At 35.1% G+C, this 27,932-nt stretch overlaps 1 protein-coding gene across 3 annotated transcripts in view; it reads right to left on the bottom strand.

Annotated features, from left to right (window-relative positions):
- Positions 1–27,932, bottom strand: part of LOC150092852 (chromatin remodeling regulator CECR2-like) — a 342,076-nt gene that overhangs the window by 240,408 nt on the left and 73,736 nt on the right. For all 3 annotated transcript variants that reach the window (XR_016550505.1, XM_090414404.1, XM_090414405.1), the window contains exons 5-8: positions 23,347–23,474; positions 18,447–18,557; positions 10,796–10,991; positions 10,600–10,689 (exon numbers count right to left, since the gene is read on the bottom strand). Coding sequence is in view for 2 of the 3 variants with exons in the window: in XM_090414404.1 (XP_090270530.1) it covers positions 10,600–10,689; positions 10,796–10,991; positions 18,447–18,557; positions 23,347–23,474 (525 nt within the window). In the remaining variant the exon portion in view is untranslated. The remainder of the gene's footprint in view (positions 1–10,599; positions 10,690–10,795; positions 10,992–18,446; positions 18,558–23,346; positions 23,475–27,932) is intronic.

A 27,932-nucleotide genomic window follows, 5' to 3' on the forward strand; every position in this document is an offset into this window, starting at 1 on the left:
TTCTTTATTATGTCACAATAAAAATTTACCATAAACAAAAACCATATATTCTGGGCCAAGTATCCCATATACAGGGTGTTCGGGATAAATTTGACAGTTTCGTAAGGAAAAAGAAAATCTTCTTTGTATCTATTAAATTTAATGAATTGACAAAAAAACATTACAGGCAGAGTTAATTACAATACTATCAAGAAGATTTACTCAAAATAACCACCATTAGCATCGATCACAGCTTCAATTCTGCTTCGGAACCTCGAACAAGCTGATACTACAGTCTCCCTGGGAAGGGCCGCAAAAACTGTTTTAATTTTATCCATTAACTGGGCTTTTGTATTACTGGAAGTGCGATTGGTGTCTTTTTCAACTGCGCCCCATACAAAATAATCCATGGGGTTAAGGTCTGGGGAGTTTGGAGGCCAAACATTTGGACTGGTGAAGTCGTAGAAATTTTCAGACAACCATTTTTGACTTTTCCCAGAGGTGTGGCAAGGGGCCGAATCCTGCTGCCATACATACGGCCTACCATTGGCTACCCTTGTTATCCAGGGCTTGACTGCAGTTAGCAACTCCACGAACAAAGCCCGAATTCCAATGCCAGGGTTCTTCAATACCTGTTCCTGCAGATTTGCGAGGAATTCTGCTGTACGAACGCAATCAGATAGTCTGCTAGGGATCTTTCTTCTTGCTACATCCTCGTAGTCACCATTGCAAGTCTCTAGTTCATGCCTGATTGTTTTTACTGTATTCAGGGAGCATTGGGCAGCAGTCGTAATATCCTTATTTTGATGGCGGGCACGAATCATCATGATACAAGTTATTCTCTTCCATGATTCAGGTGGGTTCCAGCTATCCATCCTTTCTGACATCTTGTATATGAATGAAGAAGGATCCAAACTTTTAAATGAAGAGAAGTGTGTGTTAATACATGTAACTTACGGAAAAATATAATTAATTATAAATATGTCAAATTTATCCCGAACACCCTGTAATTAGCTTTCAAACTAGATTTACTATACACCTAAATTATAATATTATATAATAAATTATGCTGAACAAATGGAATCTGATAATGTAATTACTTAACCACAGTACAAGGGTTTACACGACTTCTGATGCTTTCTATCAGTGAGCATCCATAAATGTCTCTCTCCCTCTCTCATGCCTTGTCAAGATATTTAGGATGAAAACATTTTTTTTCTAATAAAACTACCTGGACATATTTACCATTAATAAGAAGCTGATAAACTCTTGATTTCAGTAAGTTTCAATTCTTCAAGGCACAGGCCTGTGTAGCCTTGTAGAAATAGCAATGGCATCCACAGCTAGGCCACCTGAAGACCATTCTAAATTTGATTCCAGTCGTGGAGTAGAGAAACTCTTTGCAACCTTTCTTTTAACTGGTTCCTGAGTTAGCTGCTGGCATGGGCAAACAGTTTTCCGATTGTTATGGAAGATTTAACCATTGTGAAAAGGAAACTGAAAGTAGTAGTAGTAAGGGTATGAAATTTTTGAATTCTTGAGGGACAAATGTCGCAGGCAACATGTAGGAGAAGGAACATGAGATTAAAGAGTTTTGTATTTGGTTATAGCAACAGAAGATCTGATTGTAACTGAGATGTCATCTCTAATCCCAGTTGGAGAGAGTGACCATGTGGTTTTGCCTTGGAGGATGAATACACATATAAGAGTATCAAAGAAAAAGGAATTTATATGGAATTATAAGGCAGGTGTAGAATAATCTTAGAAATCAGCTTGAGGCAGTTTCATAGAGGAATGGAAGGGTATCATCACTGTATGGAAACTGGCAAAGAAATATTTATTAGCAGAAATGGCAAGTTGTATATTGCGAGAAATAAACCAAAGTCGGAATTAAAGTGGATGACAACAATATCAAATGAGAATTACAGGTGAAAAACAGCTTATGGAAAAGATAAAAGGAGAGGGGTGGAGAGCAGATGAATGAAGAATATAAGACTCAGGCCAGGAAAGTAAAGGTGAAATATGAGAAGAGATTATCCCTGAGATCAAAAGCAATGAGTCTAACAAATTCGTTTTTTATGTGGCCAGAAAAAGAAATGATTGCGGAAGAATGATATTGTTAAACAAAGGTGGGAGTAGACTGACTGATGCAAATCACATAGTGGTGTTGTTTAATGAGCACTTTGAGTATTTCTTACTGGAGAAGTAGGTTTAATGATGGATGGATGGGAGGATTCAATGCTACAAGTGCAAGAGGAGGATATGTTTTAAATACCGAATACTCTGGATGCCAATTAAGTAATGGGATTGGATGGGATTTCATCACAGGTGTTTTAAGGGAATGTGCTAAAGAACTGACAGCTCTAATGACTTGTCTTTTCAATGAGAATCTAGCTCTGTAAAAGGTGCCAAAGGAGAGTGGAAAGAAAGTAAGATAGTGCCATTACAGTAGAGTGGTGGTAGAATGGAATGTGAAAACTATACACTAGTTGGCATTTCATCAGTAGTTAAGATTTGATGAAATTAGTAAGGGATCATTATACAACATTGGACAGATGAGGGTAATGTTATCTGTGGGAGTCAGCATGTCTTTGTTAAGGGGGTACTCTTGTTGACTGCCTTTTTTTTTATAACAAAGTAACAAGAGCCGTTGATGAGGGAAAGGCATATTGTCATTTTCCTGGATTTTACAAAGGCATTTGGCAGGGTGCCATATGATAAGCTGATATTTAAGTTACAGCACATAGATATCAGAGTTGTGCATGAGAGAACAGAAGGTTAGAAATGGGGTCACACAGACTCAGTACTGAAGCCTGTATTGTTAATCTTTATATCAGTGACATGGATTGCAGGATATTCAGTTGTTTTCACAGAACAGTGCGGATCTAGACTGGAAAGTCGAAAAATATTCCAGAGGAAGGCAATGACAAATCACCTCTGTACCTTGCAAGAACATACCAAAAATGAGAAAGTACGATATGGTGCAGGATGGTAAGACCCCCAGGCCTGAAGGCATCCAACATGCAACTGGGGAAGAACAGAGGGTTTCCACAAGTAGAGCTAGTTTTTACTATGTGTCCAGGTCAAACCCGGAAGGAAGCTTGGTCACAGATATTGCTGGTTGGTAAAGGGAGGCTCCCTGTTTCACAAGAAACCACAGGATTGGAACTTGGAATGTTAGGAGTATGAACCAAGGTAAGCTGGAAATGGAGTGCAAGAAGCTGGATATATTGGGAATAAGTGAACTTAGATGGACAGGAATGGGTCATTTTCAGTCAGGGGACTATACGTGTATTACTCAGGACATGAGACAAGTCGTAAAAATGGAGTATCTTTCTTACTCAGGAAAAAGATGGCTAGGTATGTATTAGTATATAATCCAGTGAGTGACAGAATCATATCTCTTAGAGTGAGTGGACATCCAATGAATATGACCATCATTCAGGTTTATGCATCTACTACAGAGGCACCAGAAGAAGACATTGAAGAATTTTATGGCAAGTTACAAGAAGTGATAGATGCAGCACCAGAGCGAGATTTATGGCTACTTATCAGAGATTGGAATGCAAAAGTGGGAGAGACTGAGGAACAAGGAATAACAGGTCGTTTTGGTTTAGGTATTCTTAACACTGCAGGGAAGAGACTAGTTGAGTTTTTTTGCAGAGAATTCTTTGTTTGTTGTTAACACTTGCTTTAAACAGCACAAAAGAAGATTGTACACATGGATATCACCTGATGGACAATACAGAAATCAAATTGACTATATACTTGGACAAAAAAGATGGAGAAGTGCAATTCAGTCTGTCAAGACTTTTCCAGGTGCAGACTGAGAAACAGACCATGAGTTATTAGTGGCTATGATACATGAAAAAAATTAAGGAAATTGAAAACAACACAAATGTCGATCAGATATGATCTTGGAAACATACCAGCTGAATACAATATTAGCATACAGAACAGATTCAACACACTCAATTTGTGTGAAAGAGAACCAGATGAACTATGGGAAAAGATTAAAGATATAATAAAAACAGAAGCAAAGAAGGATATTCCAACAGTTTGTAAGAAGTTTAAATGGCTGTCAGAAGATGCCATCAAAACTGCTCAGGAAAGGAAGAAAATGAAGGCCACAGGAAATTTGCAGGAAGTATGGCATTTGAATGCAGAGTTTCAATGACAAGCAAGAAGAGACAAGGAAAAATATTTTAATCAGGAATGCCAACAAATAGAAGACCAAAACAAGAAAGGAAAAACAAGAGATCTTTTCAAAAAGATCAGAGAACTAACAAGGAAGTTTAGTGCCAAGATATTGGAAAGTAAACACAAAGGATATCTTACAGAAGCTACAGACATCAAAGAAAGAGGAAAGAGTATACAGAAGCCCTTTACAGAAAGGACTCCAAAATTACTGAGACATTTGAAGGATTATACACAGGAGCCAGCACCAATGGAGAGTGAAGTGCACACTGCAACAGCTATCCAGCAAGAAGGCACCAGGAGGAGATGGAATACCTATTGATTTGCTCAAAGCCCTAGGAAAATAGGCAGTTAAAATTTTAACAGCTCTATGTCAGCGAATTTGGATTACAACTACATGGCCTAGGGAATGGAAAAAATCAGTTTATATACCTTTATTGAAGAAAGGCGATGCAAGAGAGTGCCAAAATTACAGAACTATATCACTGATTTCTGATGCAAGTAAAGTCTTACTTAAGATCATTCAGAAAAGACTGGAACCATTCATGAAGAGAGAAATGCCAGATGAACAGGCAGGATTTCAAAAAGGCAGAGGAACAAGAGATCAAATCGCCAATGTGAGATGGATAAAGAAAGAGCACAGGAATATCAAAAGAATGTCTACCTTTGTTTCCTTGACTATAGCAAGGCTTTTGACTCTATAGATCATGTGAAACTGTGGAATGTGTCAAGAACAATGGGAGTCCCAGAGCATTTCATTATCCTTCTGAGGAATCTTTATTATGAACAAGAAGCTACTGTCCGAACAGATCTTGGAGAAACTGAGTATTTCACAATAGATAAAGGGGTGCAACAAGGATGTATTTTATCTCCGTACCTGTTTAACTTGTACAACGAATATACATTTTAAGAATGGCAGGGCTGGAGGAATCTTCAGTTGGAATTAAAATTGGTGAAAAAAAATATTAATAATTTGAGGTATGCAGATGATACCACCTTGCTAGCAGAATGCAAAGAAGATCTGGAGGAACTTATTATGAAAGTTAAAGAAGAAAGTGCTAAATATGGTCTTAAACTTAACCTCAAAAAGACATGTGAACTTAATGATTTTTAAGTAGATGGGGAGAAAATGGAAGCAGTTAACAATTGTGGGCTCCTAGGATCCTGAATTGATAAAGATGGTTATTGTACTGAAGAAATTAGATTATTATTCGGTAAGAAAGCAATGACAAATTTAAGCAAGATCTTTAAAGATAAAGATATTAGCCTTGCAACAAAAATCAGAATCGTGAAATCAATGGCATTCCCTGTGGTACTGTATGGATGTGAAAGTTGGACCCTGAGAAAGAGTGAAAGAAGGAAGATAGATGCGTTTGAATTATGGGTTTGGAGATGCTTAATAAGAATACCATGGACTGAAAAGCAAACCAATAAATCAGTGATAGACAGAATAAAGCCAGATTGCTTCCTCTAAGCTATGATCATCAAGCAAAAATTGTCATACTTCGCACATATTATGCAAGCAAATGACAGTCTGGAGAAGATGATGATGCTTGCTAAAGTTGATAGAAGCAGGAGAAGAGGAAGACCAAGAATTAGATTGGGTGGATGGAGTTAAAGAAGCAACTGGAGCGCACCTGGAAATTCTGAAAGGCATGGTCAGGGACAAATCTGAATGGAGAGTGTATGTTTGTGGGATCACCAGGAGTCTAAAACAACTCAATGGAACATAACACACACGCACATTCAGTTGTTTGCAAATGATGTGAAGTTGGGAAGGGTTATTAGTAATAGTGCAGATATTGTAGCACTTCAAGAGAATTTGAATAAGCTGGACAGATGGGAAAATGAATACGGGTGAGGGGGAGGGATGTCAGTGTAATTCAGTTAAATGTAAAGTTTAACTGAATTACATACTACAAAGTGGTGAAAGTAACCCAGAGGATTGCTACAGTACTGAAAAGGATGCTGACCAGAAGAGTTGTGATTCCAATTGTATAAAGTCCTGATCAGACTATACCTGGACTACTTTGCTCAGATTTGTTTCCCAGGATTTGAAGGAGATAAATTAACCTTGGAAAGAGTGCAGAGGTGGATAACAAAAATGATATTAGGACTGTGCAATGTTAGATATCTGTGTGTTTTCTAGGATGGGCCCCCATGATGAGTCCTGTGACTCCAGGAAGGTCCTGAATCATATTCACCTTGCTTTGCTTCCAATCATTAGGAATCATGCATGTGCTGAGATCCAACAACCAGGTCAAGGCACTGTCAAATCTTTTTCAAGTTCCTTCAGCATCTATATCACATGCAATCCCACTGTGGCATTCAAATCAATCTCTTGCAATAGCTTTAATATTGCAAGGGGATATTATAGTACAGATGTATCTGTACTGTCACATCACCCCCCGCCACCGAATATCTGAGTTAGAGTCTGCCTGGATTCTTACTAAATCAAACACACCATTCTTCCATGGCACTTCCTAGCTTAAATATATCCATTAAAGTAATTCTTCCATGGTCATTTATTCTTTTACTTGTATATCATCATAAAATTCCTGATATATACCCTCAGGGAGTGTACAGGATATGACAGTACTACATGAAAAATTTACATCATTACCAACTTCCTTTCTACAATTTTCCTCCAAATCAGTCTGTTAAATGTCAAGACTCCAATATTATCAGGTCTTATATTTCTGTCTTCTAAAGGTATTTTTTGCTGTATCAATCCACCTATATCTTGGTCTTCCTCTGGGTCTTTTTCCTGCCAACCAAGCCAAATCTGGTTTGGTCTAAGAAAGAATGTAGTTTTATGTCTTGCTGAAGTAACACCTGTACCAATTAAAGATAAACAGATTTAATCCACTGTTGTAAATGAGTTAATATGGAGCATAGAGTAAGCTCTATATTTATCTTTTCAGCAATCAGAAATGTCATCTGTAACATTTCTTCTAAGATACTTCTGAAATCACATTTGGAAGAGAAGGTGAGTAAGGCTATAAAACATCTCAAGAACAACAAGTCCTGGAAATGACAACATAATAGGTGAGATACTAAAATATGGGGAAGAACTGGTTGTAAAAGAAATGCATAAGCTATGTAATGCAATATGGAGATCATGGTATGCCCCTGAAGAATGGAAAAAATCAGTCTTGGTTGTTCTCAATAATTACAATTACAGAACTATTGCACTAACGCCTGAAAGGTCATATGGAGGCACATCTTCCTGATGAGCAAGTCGGATTTCAAAAAGATCAAAGTACAGTGCAACAAATGCTTGCACTAAGACTAATAGCAGAAAAAGCTCGAAAAAAGAACAAAAAGATATATTACTTTTTTGTGGACTACCAAAATGCCTTTAATAATATTGACTAAAATATAACATGGGCAGTCTTGGAATCCTATGATGCGGACAATAAACTGATCTGTCTGCAGATCAGTTTATTGTCCTTGGCTGTTTATAAAGATATAAATGAGAATAGCCAGAGCAACAGCTATCTTAAAAGCCATGGACAAAATATGGAAGAGCCGAGCTATAAAGATGCACACTAAATTGCATACTGTGGAAACCTATATCTTCAGCAGCATGCTCTATTGATGTGAGGCCTGTGTACTCCTGAGAGAATCTGAAAGGAGGATATTAGCATTTAAGAGGAAGTGCTATAGAAAGATCTTGAGAATAAGCTGGATCCAGAAAGTCAACAATGAGAAAATCTATAGATGAATACAACCAAAAGAAAACCTGATCCAGAAAATAATGAAAAGGAAACTGCATCTATTTGGCCATATATGTAGAATGAATGATGAGAGAAAATTAAAAATGCTGCCCGTTGGGATGATTGAAGGAAAGAACAAAAGAGGAAGACCAAACAGAGAATGGGGAGATGACATTGTCAAATGATGCAGAAATGCTGTACACAAACAAATTGCACAAAATAGAATGCAATGGAAGAATCATATCAAGATGGCATCAGACACCTATGAGCATTGAACCCATGGTTGTTAATTGATTGAAGATACTTCTAAATGAATGAATCCACCTAAGATCTCGGTCTTCCTCTGGTCTTTTTCCCGCCATCTTAGCATCAAACACCTGTTTTGCTGACCTTTCCTCTCCCATTCTATGTAAGCCATATCACCTTGGATTAGCTCTGCTGACACTCTTGAATGCAAATAATATCAAGTTCCTTTCTAATATCATTTTTAATATGATTCTGCCATAGTTGCCGTTGGTTCACTCCTGTAATTTTTCTCAGAACCCTCATATCTGTGGTCTCTAGTCTTTGATCAAATGCTTTATTTCTAACCCAACTCTCAGATCCATAACTTAAAAGTAGTTTAAACACTGTCTTGTATATTGCTAGTTTGGTATCCTGGCTAATTTCTCTCTTATTCCATATAAATTTATTCAGCTGGCTGCTCACCATACCAGCTTTACTTATTCTGTTGTCTATTTTCTGATTTAACTAAAAACTGTGTCTAAATAGCTGAAACATTTCACTATTTCTATAGGATCTGCATTGAGAATGCGGCTGAAGTTTTCTATGTTTCTGCCTATTTTCATAATTTTTGTCTCTTTAGTGGTGATTTTCATGCCAAATTTGTTACAGCATTATTCAATTTAGTTAGGGAATCCTTGAGACCTGCACTGAATGTGTTCAGGAGTACAACATCATCGCATAAAGCAAACAGCTAGATTTGATATCTCCAATTCTAATAGCACGTTTAATGCCACTTGCTTTTATAAACCACACACAACCAAAATTAATAACAACAGAAAAAAAAAATCCTGAGTCCACCCCATGGTATTAATGCACTAAATGTTTACAACCTTTCAATAGTTGGGGATATATAAAATGCTTTCTAACACTTTAAATTCTTACCTTTATTATATCTCACTGTGGGCATGGATAATGTAATTGTGTTTAGTTGGGAGATAAATTTCATCATCACCATGTGACTACCTCCTGCTTATTGGAGGCCTGAAGTGGCTTGAAAAAGTTCTATGTTTGGTGTCTAGAGCAGGGTTTCTGAACTATGTAAAAAACATATTTTAAAAATATGAAATAATATATAAAACTGATAAAAATAAAGAAAAAATGTATTATGGATTTGCATATAACCTTTCATAGGTGGGAGCCACATAAATTTATATATATATATAATATATATATATCAATCAGTGGTGTCACATGCACATTTCGGTTGAGTATGCTGTCGTGTGGCTTATGCAACCCGCACTACAAAACTTATGTCAATTTGACCATATAATTGATGTAAGAGTGTGACAGCACATCAGCACTTATCTTAAGTGGTCCGATGCAATTAATTGTAACCAAATCTACACAGAGTGGAGACGTGTTTGTCTGTTTGTTTTAAGATATATTAGAAACTGTTTATTTTAAGATATATTAGAAAACAATAATGAAGGAGAATGCTATATTTGGTTGGTATATATATGAATTACTCAAAGGTGTAAACATGTATAATAGTAAATTTGGAAGAAGAGGACAAGGCTTACATCCTTAGATTACAATCATATAATCTGCAAAGGCTCTGGCAGAAAACTGGATATTCAGTAGATCGTGAACACTGTTTTCCATTGTAAATATAGGCAAAAAAAAGTTATAAATTATTTATAGAAAATTACATATTAAAAATTTGTCTATTTCGGTGTCCTAAACACATCAGTTCACACTTCACGCATGCAAAACAGATGAAATTGAGAAAGCAAAAACACCAACTTATGACAAATGACAATGTTCAATTGGATTGGTTAACCCAATCACAGCCACTGATTTCTAGGTGCTACTGTCTCAGTGCATACCTTGCCTCACCTTCTGGTTGGTTTAAAACACTGGAACTCTGAGACTTTGACCTGCTCAAAGTCTCAGAGTTTGAGCAGGTCATCTGTTTGCACATCTGTTCAAAGGACTCAAAGGTGTCTGTATTTGTGACAGCACACCCAGGCTATTAATGTGAATGTGATGCAATGTTTACACGTTGAAAAGTATCCTCTTCATGAAGTGTTGGTATATTGTATTTAATTTTAGGAATCACGGGAAGCCAGGAAACAATTAGGGGAGCCTTTAACAGGAATAAATGCAAAAATATAATAATGGTGATATTGCTATTCTGCAAGTGTGCAACTGCATACCTGGAATGACTTGAATATGAAATCATCTTTCATTGTTATTTCTGAATTATGGTTTGCAAGAAGCAATCTGTTCAATTAGTGGGTGGTTTTTATATTTTTCATGAGATTTGACATACAGGAACCTGAACCCTTTGGTTCACAATAAGAAAAGATATTATATTATTATTTATGTTAATATCACCAAATGAAGGCAGTTTAAAAGTAATATAAGAATGGATAGCTTTCAGATCCTTTTATATAAGACAATGCTCCTCCTCTCTTACCTCTTCCTCCTTCTGTTGTCTTATTTTATCAATTCTTGCTGAAGTTCTACGAGGAGTCATTACTAGCATTTTCTTTCTGAGAAGTCTGTCCTGTAAAAATGTTAACCTGTTTATTATAGAATTTTATAATTAAAATTATTCATTAAAGTATGCACATATAAACAAATGAAATGAATGAAAAAAGAGATTTACTAACCCTTTGAGCAATAATCTGCACTAAACTTGGTATATATTTCTCATCAAGTTCTTTCAAAAGTCTCTTATCGTGTACAGACTTGCTCTTTCGAAGAGTTTTAGATAATTTTTCCCAGTCATCAAATGTAAAGCAGACTATGGACCACCCCTGATTCGCAATTTTATGATTTACTACTTTATACCTTTCTGGTCTTGTACTAGAAAATGGAAAATATAATTAGAAGTAGAGTAAATCTTGAATAGATCCTTTCAAATAAGTAACTACACCCCACCATTTTCTAATAATCAATATACAGTCAATTCTCACTACAGCAAACACCACTAAACACGAACTTTTTAACTATAAAAAAGTACTGGGTAGTCCTAACCAAAGCTATTAAAAACTCTATATCAAACCTTCTGACAAACTATTGCGGAGTTCACTATAGCAAGAGTTAAGTGTATAAATACGTAGCTGTTAAAAGTACTTGAGCTTTATTTTTAATGAATATCAAACCAGCATCCATGAAGCACAAATAAATAACTGGTCTGAAATCCAGGAAAATACCACCTGCTTAATAAATTATAATTTATTTTGTTCTTCACATGCCAATTAAAAATTCATCATAAACAACTGCCAACATCTAAACCACAACTACAGCCAATGTCTATAATCTTTGGACAGCTTTTGTTAATGGATAATTTTCTTCCAATGAAACATTATCCTTTGAGTATCAGTTTTCATAATGCAATTTTCAATCCGCAGTCAGTAACTAAGTATACAAATATGTCAGAGCAGTTTAAAATGTCAGCTTGTGAAGCCATAGTATCTGGGGTTATAAAATTCTAGGAATTTTTTTGCTTAAATTGTATGCCTTTTTACCAGTATGTAAACTGTGTTGCATAGAAGGTAGGAAGTAGGAACTAAGTAACCTAAACGGAATTTCTATAATGCAAAAATGAGAGGTGAGGATACAAATGGCTGAATATTATCATAAGACTGACCACCCTTAACAGTTTAGGAAACTGTGCAGTATCAAGCAAAAGAGAAATGAAAGGAGTGAACAGATGTATCCAAAAACCAATAAGAACAATTTTGATTCCATAAAGATGGCCAAATACTATAGATGGTTCACCACACATATTATTTCATGGAAAAGGCATGGCTCCTTGTTACTAATAAAATCAATTTTCTCAGGCTGAGTACGACGGTTGTTTGAAAAGTTTGGTGAAAAAATAAGTTAAACAGATTTTTTTGGAAAAAAATAACCTTTATTTCTCAACATAGTCTCCATCCAAGTCTACACATTTGGTCCAGTGAGTTTCCAATGTTTTCATCAAAGTAGGATTTGTCAAATTGTGCAAAATAGTCATTGACAACTTGATGGCATCCTCGTTCAAAGAAAATTTTTTCCCAGAGAGCCAAATTTTTAAGTTTGGGAACAAGAAGTCACACGGGGCCAAGTGAATATGGTGGATGTGGAACCAATTCGAACCTCAATTTGTGGAATTTTGCCATTGCAGCGGCCGATGTGTGGGAGGGTGCATTGTTTTGATGAAAGAGCACTTTTTGGTACACCAATCTTGGCCGTTTTTTCCTCAGTTCTTCTTTTAAACAGTCCAACAATGATGCATAATAGACTCCTGTTATTGTCTTACCCTTTTCCAAATAGTCTATCATGATAATTCCTTAGGAATCGCATAAAACAGTAGCCATCACCTTCCCAGATGACAAAATGGTCTCTGCTTTTTTCGGTGCTCTTTCACCAGGCATTGTCCACTATTTTGACTGCTGCTTGGGCTCAGGTGTGTAGTGGTGGATCCAAGTTTTGTCTACAGTCATGAATTGACACAAAAATCCTGCAAATTGCGATTAAACATCGCCAAGAACTACGCTGAAATGTCTTTTCGCATGCGTTTTTGATCGACAGTCAACAATCGTGCACAGCTTTTTCATGGAGGATATTATACACTTGTTCAGTTGAGATGCCTACAATCTCAGCAATCTCAATCACTTTCACTCGGTGGTCTTCCATAATGATACCATGGATTTTGTTAATAATTTCCTTTGTAGTAACTTCAGTCAGGCATCTGGAGCATGCTTCATCTTCGATGGACTTATGAGCATGTTTAAACTCATTTATCCAAAAGAAAAATGCGAACATGGTGATTTTAAATGTTTGTCAAACGAGAGCTACACATTGCACGTCGCTAAAATTTTGCCAGGGATCATGAAAAAGATGATACGTGCAGACACTGGTATGAATGAATGAATTATGTCGCTGTCTATTGGAAATTTACCAAACTTTTTAAACAGCCCTTGTAAACTAGTTCTTAAAAGTTTAGGTGAGAGTGTGTTTATGTTTCTTGGAAATCAGGTTTTTCATCAATACAGCATAAAGGAAAAAATGTTGAGGGATACATGTGACAGTAGATAAAGGGATTCCACTAAAATTTTCCAGAGACTTCTCAACAGATGTGTTGGTACTGGTCATTTAGAAGGTAGGAAGGAGTTATCATACTAATTTAGTAGTTTCAATCAAAATTATTCTTAATAAGTTCTAGTTACGATTTTGGGAATAGACAAATAGTGTTTCTCACTTGAAATTTAGTTGTTTTTTTTTTGTAACCATGCTAAAAACTACTCTACCACTCTCACTACTTCAGACAATAATAACTTGATTTGGTAACATGATATAACTAGGGATGTCTGTCATGTGCTTTCTCAATGCCCCCCCCCCCCCTGGTGCCTATGAAATCATCACCAGGCTTATGTTCAGCTATTAGTAACTACTAAAGGATGGAGACTGACTATCCACTACCATTATTCTTATACTCATAAATGTGTCTGTATATAGGAGTCTTGAGTTGTCAGTGTAACAAATAATCCAGCATGAAAGAATAATCAGTATACCATATGAAATACTCTTAATATGCTGCGATCTTTGTAAGCAGTGTTTACATAGATCGCAGCATCCTTCATACAGCCTAAGTATTACATTACATTAGCAAACAAACATTCCACAGTACAATAGTATCGCACATTTATTTCCTGAAATAGAACAAAAATAATGATTCATTTCTTGTTATATCCTGAGATGCTATATTGAAAGATTCACCTTTATGGACTTTCAGGATTACACACACACACACCCATCCCATTAAAGATGTTTCAAAAATTGATCAACTTGTTCAAGATTCATTAGTACTTAATAACAATGATTTAATTCAATTATTCAAAATCATCATTAGGTTTAATGGAATAAAAACAGCACAAATATATAATTTAAAAAAAATTTTATCAATTCTATATTTCATCACTCTCTATGGGTACAGCTGGCTGGCCTTAGCTGCTGGGTAGGAAGTCTAAGAATTCCAAATCTTGGAAAGATTAAAACAACCATATTTATTAAGATTAAGTTAGTTTTCTTAAATCTGCTGATTGTAAAATAAGTCTTTCAAATTTGTATTTGTTGCAGTGAAGCATAGTTTTCATACCATTTGATTCTGTGCAAGGTATCCAAAGGCATGGTCAGCTAGACATGACTTATCATATTTATAGTGGCAGATGTATTTTATTGTTCTAGGCAGATGTTTTGTAGATCTCCCAATTTGACCAGAATACAATAAGTTGTAAAAAACAAGGAACCAAGTAAATATGTGGAACAGAGAGATGAGGCAGAGGATCCTTGGGAGAGTGGATGAGGGCAGCCAGCTTCAGATCAAGTTTGAATGCAGTGCAGAGATAGTAGAGATTTTTTCCAAGGTGCCCTGGATATTAGGAACAATAATGTTAGAAAGTTTTTTTTCCACTTGGTTATACTATGAATTAAAAATGCCAAGAAATTATATTCTTATATAATCTTATTTCTTATATACATCTTATATAAGAATATAATATAATATAACAAGAATATAATTTCATATTTACAAATTTAGGGACACAAAACACACGTGTTAAAATGATTATTTTACTTATTAATAAAATAACACTTGACGTTTCGACCTCTGTATTGAGGTCATCATCAAAAAGATACATGTGTATAGGAAACCAAACTACATGCTCTTGCACTCTATAAAGGTAAATTAAATCTACGCTGTTAATTAATCTTTTTCTTAGCCTGACCTCCAGTGATAAAAGAAATAATAATAAATAAATAAATAAATAAATAAATAAAAACTAAAAATAAAGATAAAAAATAAATAAATAAAAAACTACAATAAACTCTGCTAAAGTTCTCCTGTACTAAGATTCTTCTGGATTTGAAAGGAGCAGCCAATCACAAACTGACATCACAAGGAGCAGCAAATCACCCACAAATGAAGTTAGGAGCAACTAACCACCATCAGACCACAGCCCAGTTATCAACCAATCAAACTAAAATCTCACCCAAGGTGAACTCGCACTGCTGGAGAAAGGTCTAAACTACGCCATTGCGCCAAGGTCAGTAAACAAACTTTATATCATTTATCATAGCGAGAGAGGTTTAAGATCCTTCCCCACCAATTTAGCTGACAAAATATGGAAATATTTGTATACTAAATTCAAACAAAAAACTAAGCAGCAACCTAAACAAAACGGAAAAACTGGCCTCAAATCCCTAAAAAATAACCAGGACATTATAATCATAAAAGCAGATAAAGGGAATGCCACTGTTGTTTTAGATCGGACAACTTACATAGAAAAAATGAACCACTTGGTATCGGACCACAACACCTACCAAATGGTAAACTACAACCCCATGAAACGCATCAAAAAGAAAACTACTGAATTAATTAAATCCGTTAACACACACATGGTCAGAAGAAACAACTAAAAAACTAATACCTCATTATGTACGTGTGCCCAGAATTTATGGCCTCCCAAAAATACACAAAACAGACATACCACTACGTCCGATTGTTGAAGGAATCAACAACCCGAATTACCACTTAGCCAAAAAAATTAGAGGCCACACTCAAGGAATTGGTAGGTCATTTCCCTTCATACATAAAAAATACACATTTCATAAACAAAATTAAAAACATTACACTCAACGACCAAGATTTATTAATCAGCTTTGACATAACTTCCCTTTTCACCAATGTCTCGATCAATGATGCTATCATGCTCCTACAGAACACATTTCCACATGACATCACGGCCCTCTTTGCCCATGTACTCTGCTCTCTGGATATTTCATGTGGCAAAACAATATTTACCTTCAAAAAGATGGTACAGCCATGGGTTCACCATTTCCTCCCCACCCCCAATAGCTAACTTTTATATGGAAGACTTTGAGCAAAGAGCTCTAGAGTCAGCGTGCCTAAAGCCCAAAATTTGGCTCAGATACGTCGACGATATTTTCGCCATTTGGCCCCATGGCTGCAAAGCACTAAATACATTCCTTAGCCACCTGAATAAACAACACAAAAGTATCCAATTCACCATTGAAATAGAAAAAAACAACTCTCTTCCGTTCCTAGATACATTCGTCACATGTCTTCCCTCAGGCTGTCTCTCCTCAGTCTACCGCAAACCCACACACACAGGCCAGTACATACACAAAAATTCTTATCACCACCCAACACAAAAACTAGGGGTCATAAGCACCCTTAAACACAGAACTCAAACTATTTCTTCAAATGAAGAAGCTCTAAACCAGGAATACGAGATCAACCATACATTTATAAAAAATGGATACAGTAAAAAAACTATTCACAAGATTCTCCACAGAGATACCACTAAAAACAAAAAAGATTTCAAGAATGCTATTCCATACCCTTAGAGGCATTTCCGAAAAAATAGACAGAACACTACACACGTACAACATCAAAACTACCTTTAAACTCCAGACAAAATTAAGACACCCACTCAGTTCTTCCAAAGATCCTCTTCCACACCCAGCCCACCCAGGGGTTTACAAAATACAATGCACATGTAACCTATCATATATAGGGGAAACAGGGCGAACCATCCCAATTAGGAAGGATGAATACAAACGACACATTAAATACCTCCATTTTGGAAAAACCGGCCTTTCTGACCATGCATTCCAAACATACCACAGAATTGATTGGAACGGTACCAAGTCCCTACACCACACCAAAACCTGGTTCGAGAAGAAATTTAAAGAAGCACGTGAAATGCTCAAACATAATCCAAATCTGAACAAAAATGATGGTCTAACCATTCCAAGAATGTGGAGGACCCATCTGAAACCTTTATAGCAACCAGAATAAGCCAAAGAAAAATCTCAATACAAGACAAGAAGAGTTGGTGAAGTGTTCACCCCACCCCCATTAACATTCAATAGCAACTTGAACTGTACAAGTCCAAAAGAAAATCGTAGTATGACAATCTGAACTGTACAAATCCAGAAGAATCTCAGTACAGGAAAACTTAGCAGAGTTTATTTTAGTTTTTTATTTTTTTTTTTTTCATCTTTATTTTTATTTATTTTTTATATCACTAGAGGTCAGGCTAAGAAAAAGATTAATTAACAGCATAGATTTAATTTAGCTTTATAGAGTGCAAAAGCATGTAGCTTGGTTTCCTATACACATGTATCTTTCTGATGATGACCTCAATACAGGGGGGCGAAACATCAAGTGTTATTTTATTAATAATAAGTAAAATAATCATTTCAACATGTGTGTTTTGTGTCCCTAAATTCGTAAATATGAATGCTGATCAACGTGTAACCTTAAAAAAAGAATATAATTTCTTGGTATCTTTAATTTATAGTATAACCAAGTGAAAAAAAACCTTTCAAGCATCTTTCTCTAATCCAGAGTATTTTAGTAACAAGGTGCGATACCTTTTGACTACTTGTATTTGGAAATATGACTTCTGCATTACTTCAACCTTGGTAGCGCTTCTGGGTCTGGCTCCCACTGATGAGACCTCAATAAAGGTCGAAACCAGTCTAGGTAGTGGCCCTTTCCATAATGCATAGTGTCATACATGTCCTTAAGGATATGTACGTTGCATTATGGATGCAACACACATATAGTAAGGCAATTAATGTGAAGTCATTAGCCTCTATATACAAGTAGTCCAGTCGTCATGTTACTTCATGCACAAATTTTCATTTGTTTACACTCAGATAAAGGATTAAACCAAGGGCATTATTTCTTGTCATCTTTAATTTAAAGAACAATTATGACATTACTATAGTTAGCATGTTGAGAGGGATGGGAGGAACATGGACAAGAATATCTAGCAAATAAAGGAGAGTTCAGCAACAAGTTTAGTCTGGGTAGAACAGAGATTGAAGGCTCTATTAAATAAGGGTTTTGATAACACCGTGTTGTTGAGGGGGGGGAATGATGGGATAGTTTGTGTATGTATCTACCTGTTCAATGGCATTACCAATTAAGAGAACTGCTACCTTCATATTAAGTTATCTTATCTGCATGAGTTTGTAAATGTAAATTATAATTGAAGATGATATATTATTATTATGTGACACCTCCTCATGCTTTCATATATTCTCCCCATTGGAGAAATGTGCTTTGCATTGTAATCACCAAAAACTTCCCAGATGAAAAAATAAAGTATAAAGAAGTAGAAGAAATCTGAGTTAAATACAGGTTGAGAGAGAAAGTTGGGATAGCAGATAAATTAAAATGTAAATGAACAATCTACACAATATGGTTTTTAAATAATGTAAATATTATCCATACATTACCTATTTCTTTCTCTTTTCACCACTATTTTCTCTACAGGTTTAAATATCTTGTTTTTTTTTTTATTCTGCTTAAAAGTTTTTTCCTCTGTAGTTTTTTTTAGCTGACTATTTCTGGAAATGAAGAGTAAAAAACATAAGTAATATTCCACAATCAATCTTACAAATGCATCATTTAAGAATTCCAATAAATTCATTCATAATAAACTGTTCAACGAGCATGAAAGAAGCTAAAATGTAAAAGCGGTACATGTTAAGGTTATTTAACAGGTGGGATTATTTTTGCTATCCAGTGTGAAACCAGCCTTCTCTTATTGAAAATCTGAAATGAGTTGAAAAATGTGGCACTAGAATGCCACTTAGTGAAAGGGCATCAAAAGTTGCAGTTGAAAAGATAAATTTTATTTTTGTAGTAAAGTAACGATAGCATTTTGGTGTTTTGTTTATTTTATATGGTTCAAACAGACTTTTACTATTTCTGAAGCTTGCAGTGAACGACAACAAAATGGCAGTATTGACAATGCAAAAATCAAATGTACAAGGGAGATTCCATAAGTTTCCAGCCTGACTAACTTTTAAGGTGACAGAAAGAAAACAATTACATCACTTTTCAACACAATCACCCTTTAATTCAACACACTTTCACATTTTTGAATTAACATTTCTATGCACTTGAAAAAAATAGTCTGTACTTTTGTCTGCAAAATGGCCTAAAATTGCATCTTTTTCCTCACTGCCATCTGTAAATTTTTTTTTGCTGGGTACTAGTTCTGGGCTATAGGATGAATGTTCAATCTCCTGGAAGCCACAGTCCTTCATTGCAGCCATCACAACAACAGTTGTTGTTGTGATGGTTGTTATTCTTCGTCTCTTCTCCTTTATGGCATCGCAGTTTGTGCAGGAGTGAAGCATAATATTCTGCATTCACAGTGGTATTCCTTTTCTTGAAGTCAATCAAGAGAATTCCCTGGCAATTCCAAAAGATTGTTGCCATGATCTTCTTGGTGGACTGAGTGACTTTTCTTGGCAGTTGACAGTGTTTTGCCTAGTTTGCACCACTCTATGGATTCACTTTTAGAAAGAGGATCATAATAAAGGGCCATGGTTTCTTTAGGTTGCATGATGCTCCTTCTGAATTGAAGAGAGAAGTCAGGGCATCTACCTTTGTCATGTGAAGCTTCTCATGAATGATGCAAAAGATGGTTGTTATAGAAAGCCCCAATCTTGCTGAGATTTCGTTGAACTACAGCCATCTGTCATTGAGCAGTTCCTCCTCAAAAAGATAGACATTTTCCTCAGTCATCACTTCCACAGGCCGATCATCACAAGGATCATCTTCAATGCTCTCTTCCTATTCAAAACTGTTTGGCCAATTCCTCCCTGGTGGAATATGAAAAAGAAGCTTCCCCATAAACATCATCCAATCGCTGTTTGATAAAAATTGGAGGAAGTCCTTCTTTGGTGAACTTTATCACAATGAGTACTCAATTTTTAACATTACAGCCACTTAGCATGGCACATGTTAGCAAAATGAGTGCCTCCAATTGAATGACAGAGGTAGAGAGTTTAAACTGGTACACTAACCTTCCCATAGATGGTGCTATCTGTCACATATGGCATTTTAAAATTGGTATAAATTTTATGTCAGGCCGGAAACTTGAAACCTACCTCGTAATTATTAACAGTGTAGACTTTTTGAGAATGGTACATGTATACATGGCAGAATGTGGAGAGCGTCATTGCGGAGAGACTGAATGAGAGAGAGAGGGTACGGATACGTCAAAAGTGTGATATTCTGTTGGACTACAGGTTATCGTTAAATGTTAAACTGTTGGATGGAAAGAAAGACTGTAATTGCAAAAGCAAATGATAGTATGAATCATGGAGCAGAAACAATTGCAGGTGTAAAATTTTAATTTCCTTTTTTATTTAGTTTTATTGTCTTGTCCTTTTTCTATGTCGCCATTGTAAAATTTAATTTCTCCTTTATTTATCTTACGTATAGTTCTCTTTAAACTTAGGAGAGAGTTAGTAAAATCTTTAGTAAAGCCCTTAGTAAAATCCTTCTCTAGTAAGACTTTATTCTCTTAACTTCTATATTTCTCTTGGCCAATCTTTACATATAAGAATGATGCTAGTGGTTTGGGGGACAAAGGGAATATTAATGGTCAATGCCAACTCCCTTGTCTCTACACTGGTTCTAATTCCTTTCTCAGATTCAGGGAAAATTTATTTTTCACTGCACCACCCTGAATCCTAGATTAACAAAGAATGTAGAATCAAGGAACCAGAAACAGTTTAGCTTACAATCTTATATTGCTATAGGTTACGTTTGCAGTCGTGTAGCCTCTCTATAAATTAATCTCCTGCTGTGGTCCGTATTTTATTAGCAAGTGCAACAGAGAAGAAAATCAGGCAAGTCATCAGTTAAACAAAAAGAACAAAACATTTAATTCAATTGATACATATTACACATTATGACACATTCAATTGCTAATGAATGAGCACTAATTTCACAGATTCTCTATATCTATCTTAGCATGTATGACAAAGAACTTCATTTATGATTTACGACTTATATTTGAAAGATCACACTTATTCATCAATATTAAAGACATTTGTTAACTGAATTAACAATGTAGCTCCACGTGCTCTCATACAATTTCTCTCACAAAATTCTCATAACTTATTCAATCATTAAAAGACACAATTCCTAGGATCCATGTGCTCTCGTACAATTTCTTTCACAAAATACTCATAATATAATTAGAAGAAACACACGTATAAACCACAGTGAAAATTATTTAATTGTAAATATTTCATCCTAAGTATCTTAGGACATCATCAGTACAGTATTTAAACAAAAATTAGGAATAACATACAGTTAGGGCGCATGATTACAATAGAATCTCATGAAAACGTGCTAAAGTAGTACAAAAAAAAAAAAGTTAATTATTTAACACAGTTTTGTATGATAATTTCCCATACTTTAGGAATAGTAAGAACGTCGTTGCGGTTTAGGTTTGGTCTGTGTAGTAGGGCTTCAGAACTTTCTTTGTATAAACGTTCATGTTTAAATAAAGATCTATGTAAAAGTTTAGCCTTTTCCCAATGGATCCTATGGTTTGGATTTTCAATTCCGTGTTGAGAGAGGCCAGATTTCTGCGGTTTAAGAAGACGAATGTGGTCTTGATGTTCCGAGATGCATTTCTGAACAGACCTACCTGTCTGTCCAAAGTAAGATAATTTGCATGAGCATGGAATCTCATAAACACCAGGTAACATCAAGGGTGAGAATTTGTCCTTAGGAGAAGGTAATAAGTTGTAAATTTGGTTGATAGGTTTGTAAGTAGTGGCAAAATCTTATTTTCTTCATAATTTTAGAAAGACGTTCTGAGATGCCTTTAACGTAAGGTATGGGAATCCTATGCACTTCTTCCTGTCTGGTTTGATGTATGCAGAAGTGACTGATGATTTTTTGAGTTGTTTTGGGATTATATCCATTTAGGATGGCTGTATTTTTGATAACTTCTAATTCATGGTTTAAAGATTCTTCAGAGGAGCAGAATTTGTGTGCTCTGGAAACTAGTGATTTAATAATGCCAGATTTCTGAGATGGATGATGAGCAGAAGAATTGTGAATGTAGCGACCTGAGAATGTAGGCTTGCGAAAGACGGAAATGGCGATGGAACCGTCTTCTTTTCTTTTGATGTGTAAATCCAAAAAAGAGATACCCTGTGGAGATTCTTTTTCTAACGTAAAGTTGATGCGATGATGAAGAAGGTTAATTTTATCTAGAAACAGTTGTAATTCAGGTTCGGGATGATTCCATACTGCAAATACGTCATCGACATATCTTAGCCAAATTTTTGGTTTGGGTTCAAAAGTGAATATTTTTTCCTCAAGGTGTTCTAGAAACAAATTTGCTAGGTTTGGTGATAAAGGAGATCCCATTGCTGTTCCTTTCTCTTGCTTGTAAATTTGACCTTTCCAGGTGAAGTAACCTGATGCAATAACAAACTTGAACAATTCAACTATATCAGACGGAAATTTTTGAGTTAGTAATTCTATTGTTTCTTTATGGGGAATGTTAGTGAAGAGGGAGACAATGTCGAAGCTGATTAACAAGTCAGTTTTTGATAGTTGAATGTCTTTAATTTTTGTGTGAAACTCAGTAGAATTTTTGATTGAAGAGACTGAGTGGCCTATGTGAGGGCAGAGAAGGTTAGATAAGAATCTTGATAACTTGTACGTTGGACAGCCGATACAGTCTAAGTGGAACATTAGTTTTGTGTAGCTTAGGTAAGCCATAAATTCTAGGAGGTCTTGCACGGTATGTCTTAAGTTTTTTGATTGTTTCTTCATCTAAGGAGGAAGTTTCATTAAGTAGCTTATTTAATTTCCTGAGTTGACGATTCGTAGGATCAAAATCCAGTTTGGAGTAAGTATTACGATCTCGAAGAAGTAAATTAATTTTTCGGTCATATGAATCAGTATCAAGAACCACAGTGGTATTTCCTTTATCAGCTCCTCTAGTAATGATTAAATTTTTGTTACGCTGTAGGTGCCAGGGGGGCGGAGCCCTCTAGTTTAAGTTATAATAGTTATAAAGGTATGGAGAAATTCTATGTCTATCTGGTCCTGTGCACTGACACAGTATAATAATTCTTTTTTCCAAGTTGCAGATTAACCATAGGTTTATATTTTAAAATTATTTAAATACTTTATTTAATATGTATATTAAAGTCACAACACTGCTATAATCTTTATTTATTATTGGCCATCAACAAAGGGATATAAACCCACCTAGACAGGAAATGCATGAAATATGACACTATAAAAGTGATTGATAAAATTTAAACCAAATTTTCTAAATTACTGAACGCTATGAAGGATAATGACCTTTGTATTTTTCGTGGATTACATCTAGGTCCTTCTTTATAAAGTCTGACTCCAAAAAAATACCAGTAAGTGAAACCTTCTCTATCTTCTCCAACAGGATTAATACGTAGTTTATCACTTTCAAGACTCTGCAAGAATATAAATAAACCTAATGAAATTATAGAATATTAATATTCTATAAATTTAAAATATAGAATATTTAAGTTGAAGGGATAATAAATCCCTCATTATTTTATATAAAATAATACTCAAAATTAAATTTATAGAATTTTATCAATAAAAACAGCAGAGGAATTAAGACATATGTACAGGGATTGAAAAATGTAATCATCTGCTTGTCTATAATGAGTGTGAATTTTTAACTGATAAAAAAAAAAATTAAAAAAATAAATTTAAAAAAAAGTTTTAAGTTAAATCTTCAGTTTTCTTTACATAATATAAATTCTGTTTTGCATTTTATGTGCTAAATAGTTCTTTTTTGTATGTGTTTACCTTACTTGCATCTGTTTGAGAATGCTAGTCATTACAAATATCTATTTGTTGATTACCATTAATTCTTAAGTAATACGACCAATGAGAAGATAGGTAATGCTTACATTATTTTATCTTGTAGAGCTTTCAGTCGTACTGAAAGCTCATATCACACGACATGACAACATAAAATAGGTATGCAGTGAATAGCAGCAATTAGCTTATTTCTTACCCATTGATGGAATATTATTATTACTCCCGCAAGAACTCATACAGTCAAAGACTCATCTGGGAGGTCCTTTTATCTCTCACACACACACACACACACACACACACACACACACACACACACACAGCTCATCATACTGTGTCTTAAACACACTCAAACTCCTTGCAAACACCACACTCTCAGGCAAGGCATTCCAATCATTTACAACTCTACACGAAAAAACCTGCCTCTCACTCCCTACTCAAATCCTCTTTATACAGTTTCCAGGGATGACCTCTGGTTCCCCCCCTGATCTCCTACTATTTTCTGTAGAATTTCTTCAGCATTGATCCTATAACAACCCCTTACCAACTTGTAGGTCTCTATCGTATCTCCCCTCTTCCTCCTGTACACCAGACTCTGTAAATTACATCTTCTCAATCTTTCCTCATACTCGACATTCCAGGTCAGAAACTACCTTAGTCAGTTGCCTTTGGACTCTTTTCAACATCTCTTCATCCTTCTGAAAACCAGGTGACCAAATCTGGGCACAATAGTCCATGTGTTAAATATGCAGAATTCAACTGTTAATAGTGGATATTAAAACTTGAAAAGTTGAGAAAGAAGTATTTATTTGTTCAAAATACTTCATTATGTTGATTCTAACCTAAATGTTTTTTTGTTTGTTTTGTTTGTTGCTGATGTGTCATGATATCACTGGCCTCGTCCATCCCAATGTTTCAGAGCCAATCAGAATTCAGAAACACACTAATGTAGCTATATGTGGGGACCTAAGGGAGTTTTTATGATAATGAAAGTTTTCAATGTTTACTTATAATGGCAGATAAAAAAAAACTTTCTTTTTTTCCATAAAAACAAATCAAGACATAGAAAAAAACAATAATAAGTGATCTTGCATCACTGATAAAATGCATGAATTTTTGCTTCACAAATAGATAAACATGCTAAAACATTGCTAATATATTTGCTTCAATACTAGTAGTTATACAGGGGTTAAAATCAGGCATTGCATTAACAAAATCAGATCCAGGAATAAACACATGATTATGAGCCCACTGTGGTAGAGTATATCCAAGCTAACATCTAACGAGCGAGATATTTGCTAGCTGGTGATCCTGCATAAAATTATTCAGGCCCTGTATATATATCCTCAGAGGGAGGGACACATCAGATATTATTACAATATAGCATGATTGAAGTTTTAAAATTACAGTGCGAGCTTTAAGTGTTAAACTTGAAGCTCAGTTTCAGGATTATTAGCAATCAAATTAAGGATTCCCCCCCACCACCATTTTTATGATTTTTTTTTGTAATTTTTTATTTATTTTTATAGTCTGGAAACTCTGTCCTAGATACCAAACATAGAACTTTTTCAAGCCATTTCAGGTTTCCAATAAGCAGGGTGATAATAGACTCACACTAGGTGATAAAATTCATCTCCCACTTAAAGACAAATCATAAACATCCATGCCCACAGTGGGATTCAAACCTGCGACCTGTTAGTTGGAGAACAGGTATACTAGCTACTCAGTCAACCAGGCTGGCAATGTTATCCCCTGAAATATCCCTAAGCCAATTATGCAGTTTGAAGTAAATTATAAATTTTTTTACGACACACACATAATATGAACCATTCATGTTTAATGAGAGCTGATCAGGAATGATGAAGTTAAATTTATGATACTTAAAAACCTAGAGATGCCTCTATAGCTTATATTAAGTTTTAATAAAATGAAGACAGCACTTAATCCACAATTTCATTTCAATCAAAGAGAAATCTTTGGGGACAGAATATGGGAATTGTAATGTGCACACAAACAACACAAGAAACAAGTGGGAAAGATCATGCTGAAAGCCTAATACTAAAGAGAGGCTTTATTTGGAGGCAGCTGTAGGTAGCCTTCTCTGTTGGTTGGGATGTCTAACATTTATTAGTTCTCTATCATGGGAAGTTTTACAGTCATGTTTACTGAAGTGTGTGTGTTTTCAGTTTTCAAGATCTGCTGCAGATTCAAAAAAGTCTTTCACATCTGTATGTATTTATTACAGTAATGTAGAGCTGTTTTTTTTCCCCATCTGATTTAGTGCAGGATGTCCAAGGTACGGTCATCTCTAGATCTGAGTGACCATATTTTAAGCAGCAGATGTATTCCTTATGTTCTCCTAGAAAGGCATTGACAGATATTTCAGGTTGACATTGATAAGATAGATGAAGAGGGGAACCATTTATACATCTGGAACTGAAAGGAAAGGAGGGATAAGAGTCGGATGGGTAGAATAAGAGCAACTAGCTTAATATGGGTTTGAAAGCAGTACAGAGAAATAGCATAACTAGAATATGTTAGGTTGAGAGGGATGCAAGATAATTATGAATCTTTTTTACAATTGCATTAGTATTTTATTAGTTTTGGTTCCGTAACCACTTATAATCGGCATTTTCAATGTGTCTGATAAGAAATTGAAATTTATGTTAAAATAAAATGTCAAGTATGTGAGATTTATTGTACTTACCGAATATCAGATAATTGTAATAATTTCAGTGGTTCTTTATTGTAATTCACAATTGTTAAGTGTACAGTGATATGTCATTCATCATAAAGGCCTTCTCATTTTGCTAACGAAGATAACGTGTCAGCCATTACTGACCTCTCGCTTGCCACTTATTCAATATGTCTATACTCACTGAGGATACTGACTGGTGATTGACAGCTGACAATGGAAACATTCGGTACCAGGTAACAAGAAGAGAAACAGAGTGGAAGTTTGAGAACACAGACCAGAGAATTTTGTTTCAAGAAGTTTCTGAAAACTTGACAATCAGAATAAATTAACAGAGGATTCTGAAAAAGGAATCTTAATAAGATAAATCCTTTGACCAGAAAAGTGAGACTGTCAATAAGTGAATAGTAAATAAAAGATATTAAATAGACATTTTATTTCAACATTCAAAGAAACGCAAAATGGAAAGTTATGTCTTCTTTCTCAAGGACACTGGTGATATCGATTATTTCTTGGAACAAATGACAGTATTAGTGAAATCTGAAATTGATGCAGCAACTGCAAAGTGTCTTTAATCAAAAGCTTGACTCTGATAATTGTTGTTTATAAAGTAGTAAAATTGTTTGGCTCTGGTAAAGGATTTGTGTTTCTAGTAATTAAGTTGCCTAAGATAAGAATATTTATACTTGGTGAAACATTGAAGATGAATGGAAAAACAGATGCCAGAAACTGCAAAGTTTACAAGTTTTACATTTTGAGAAAAGACCTGATAAAGAACTGACTCTAATGGACATTTGTTTGTAGGAACCTGTTGTAAAAACAAAATGCTCAGTCTAATAGACTGATTAAGTTCATGTAAAACAAACCAATAACAGAAAGAGTCAGTAAGTGAATGACTTCATCCTCCAAAAATAAAGGAGATCTAAGGTATAGCTTTAATTCAGAAGGCCATGGTTAAATAGTTTAAGTTTTATAGATATTATTTAAATCATCATCATCATGCATATCAAAGATTTAGGCCTAGTGTGGCCTGTTCGTGTTAGAAGTCATCGTTAACCCATTTAAGAGAACGTCCTGGTTTTCTTTTCCCTAATGGCTTGTACTTTAAGGCTTGTTTTGGTAATCTTTTTATTTTCATTTTTTGAACGTGTTCCATCCATTTATGTTTATATTTTTTAATTTTTTCTATTACTGATTCTTGGTTTAATTCTTTCATAATTTCTTTGTTTCTTTTGTAAACAAATAGTATACTTTGCAGTTTTTCCCAAACTTCATTTCTGCTGTGATTAATCTTTGTTTGTCTTTTTGTTTTATTGCCCAGATTTCCCTTTCATACAATTCGTTAATTCGTATTGTATTCTTTATAATGTTATGGAACAAGATTAAC

This window comes from Typopeltis vanoorti, chromosome 25 (assembly GCF_054136105.1).
Source record: "Typopeltis vanoorti isolate ZY-2024b chromosome 25, IOZ_Tvanoo_1.0, whole genome shotgun sequence".
Taxonomy (NCBI): Eukaryota; Metazoa; Arthropoda; class Arachnida; order Uropygi; family Thelyphonidae; genus Typopeltis; species Typopeltis vanoorti.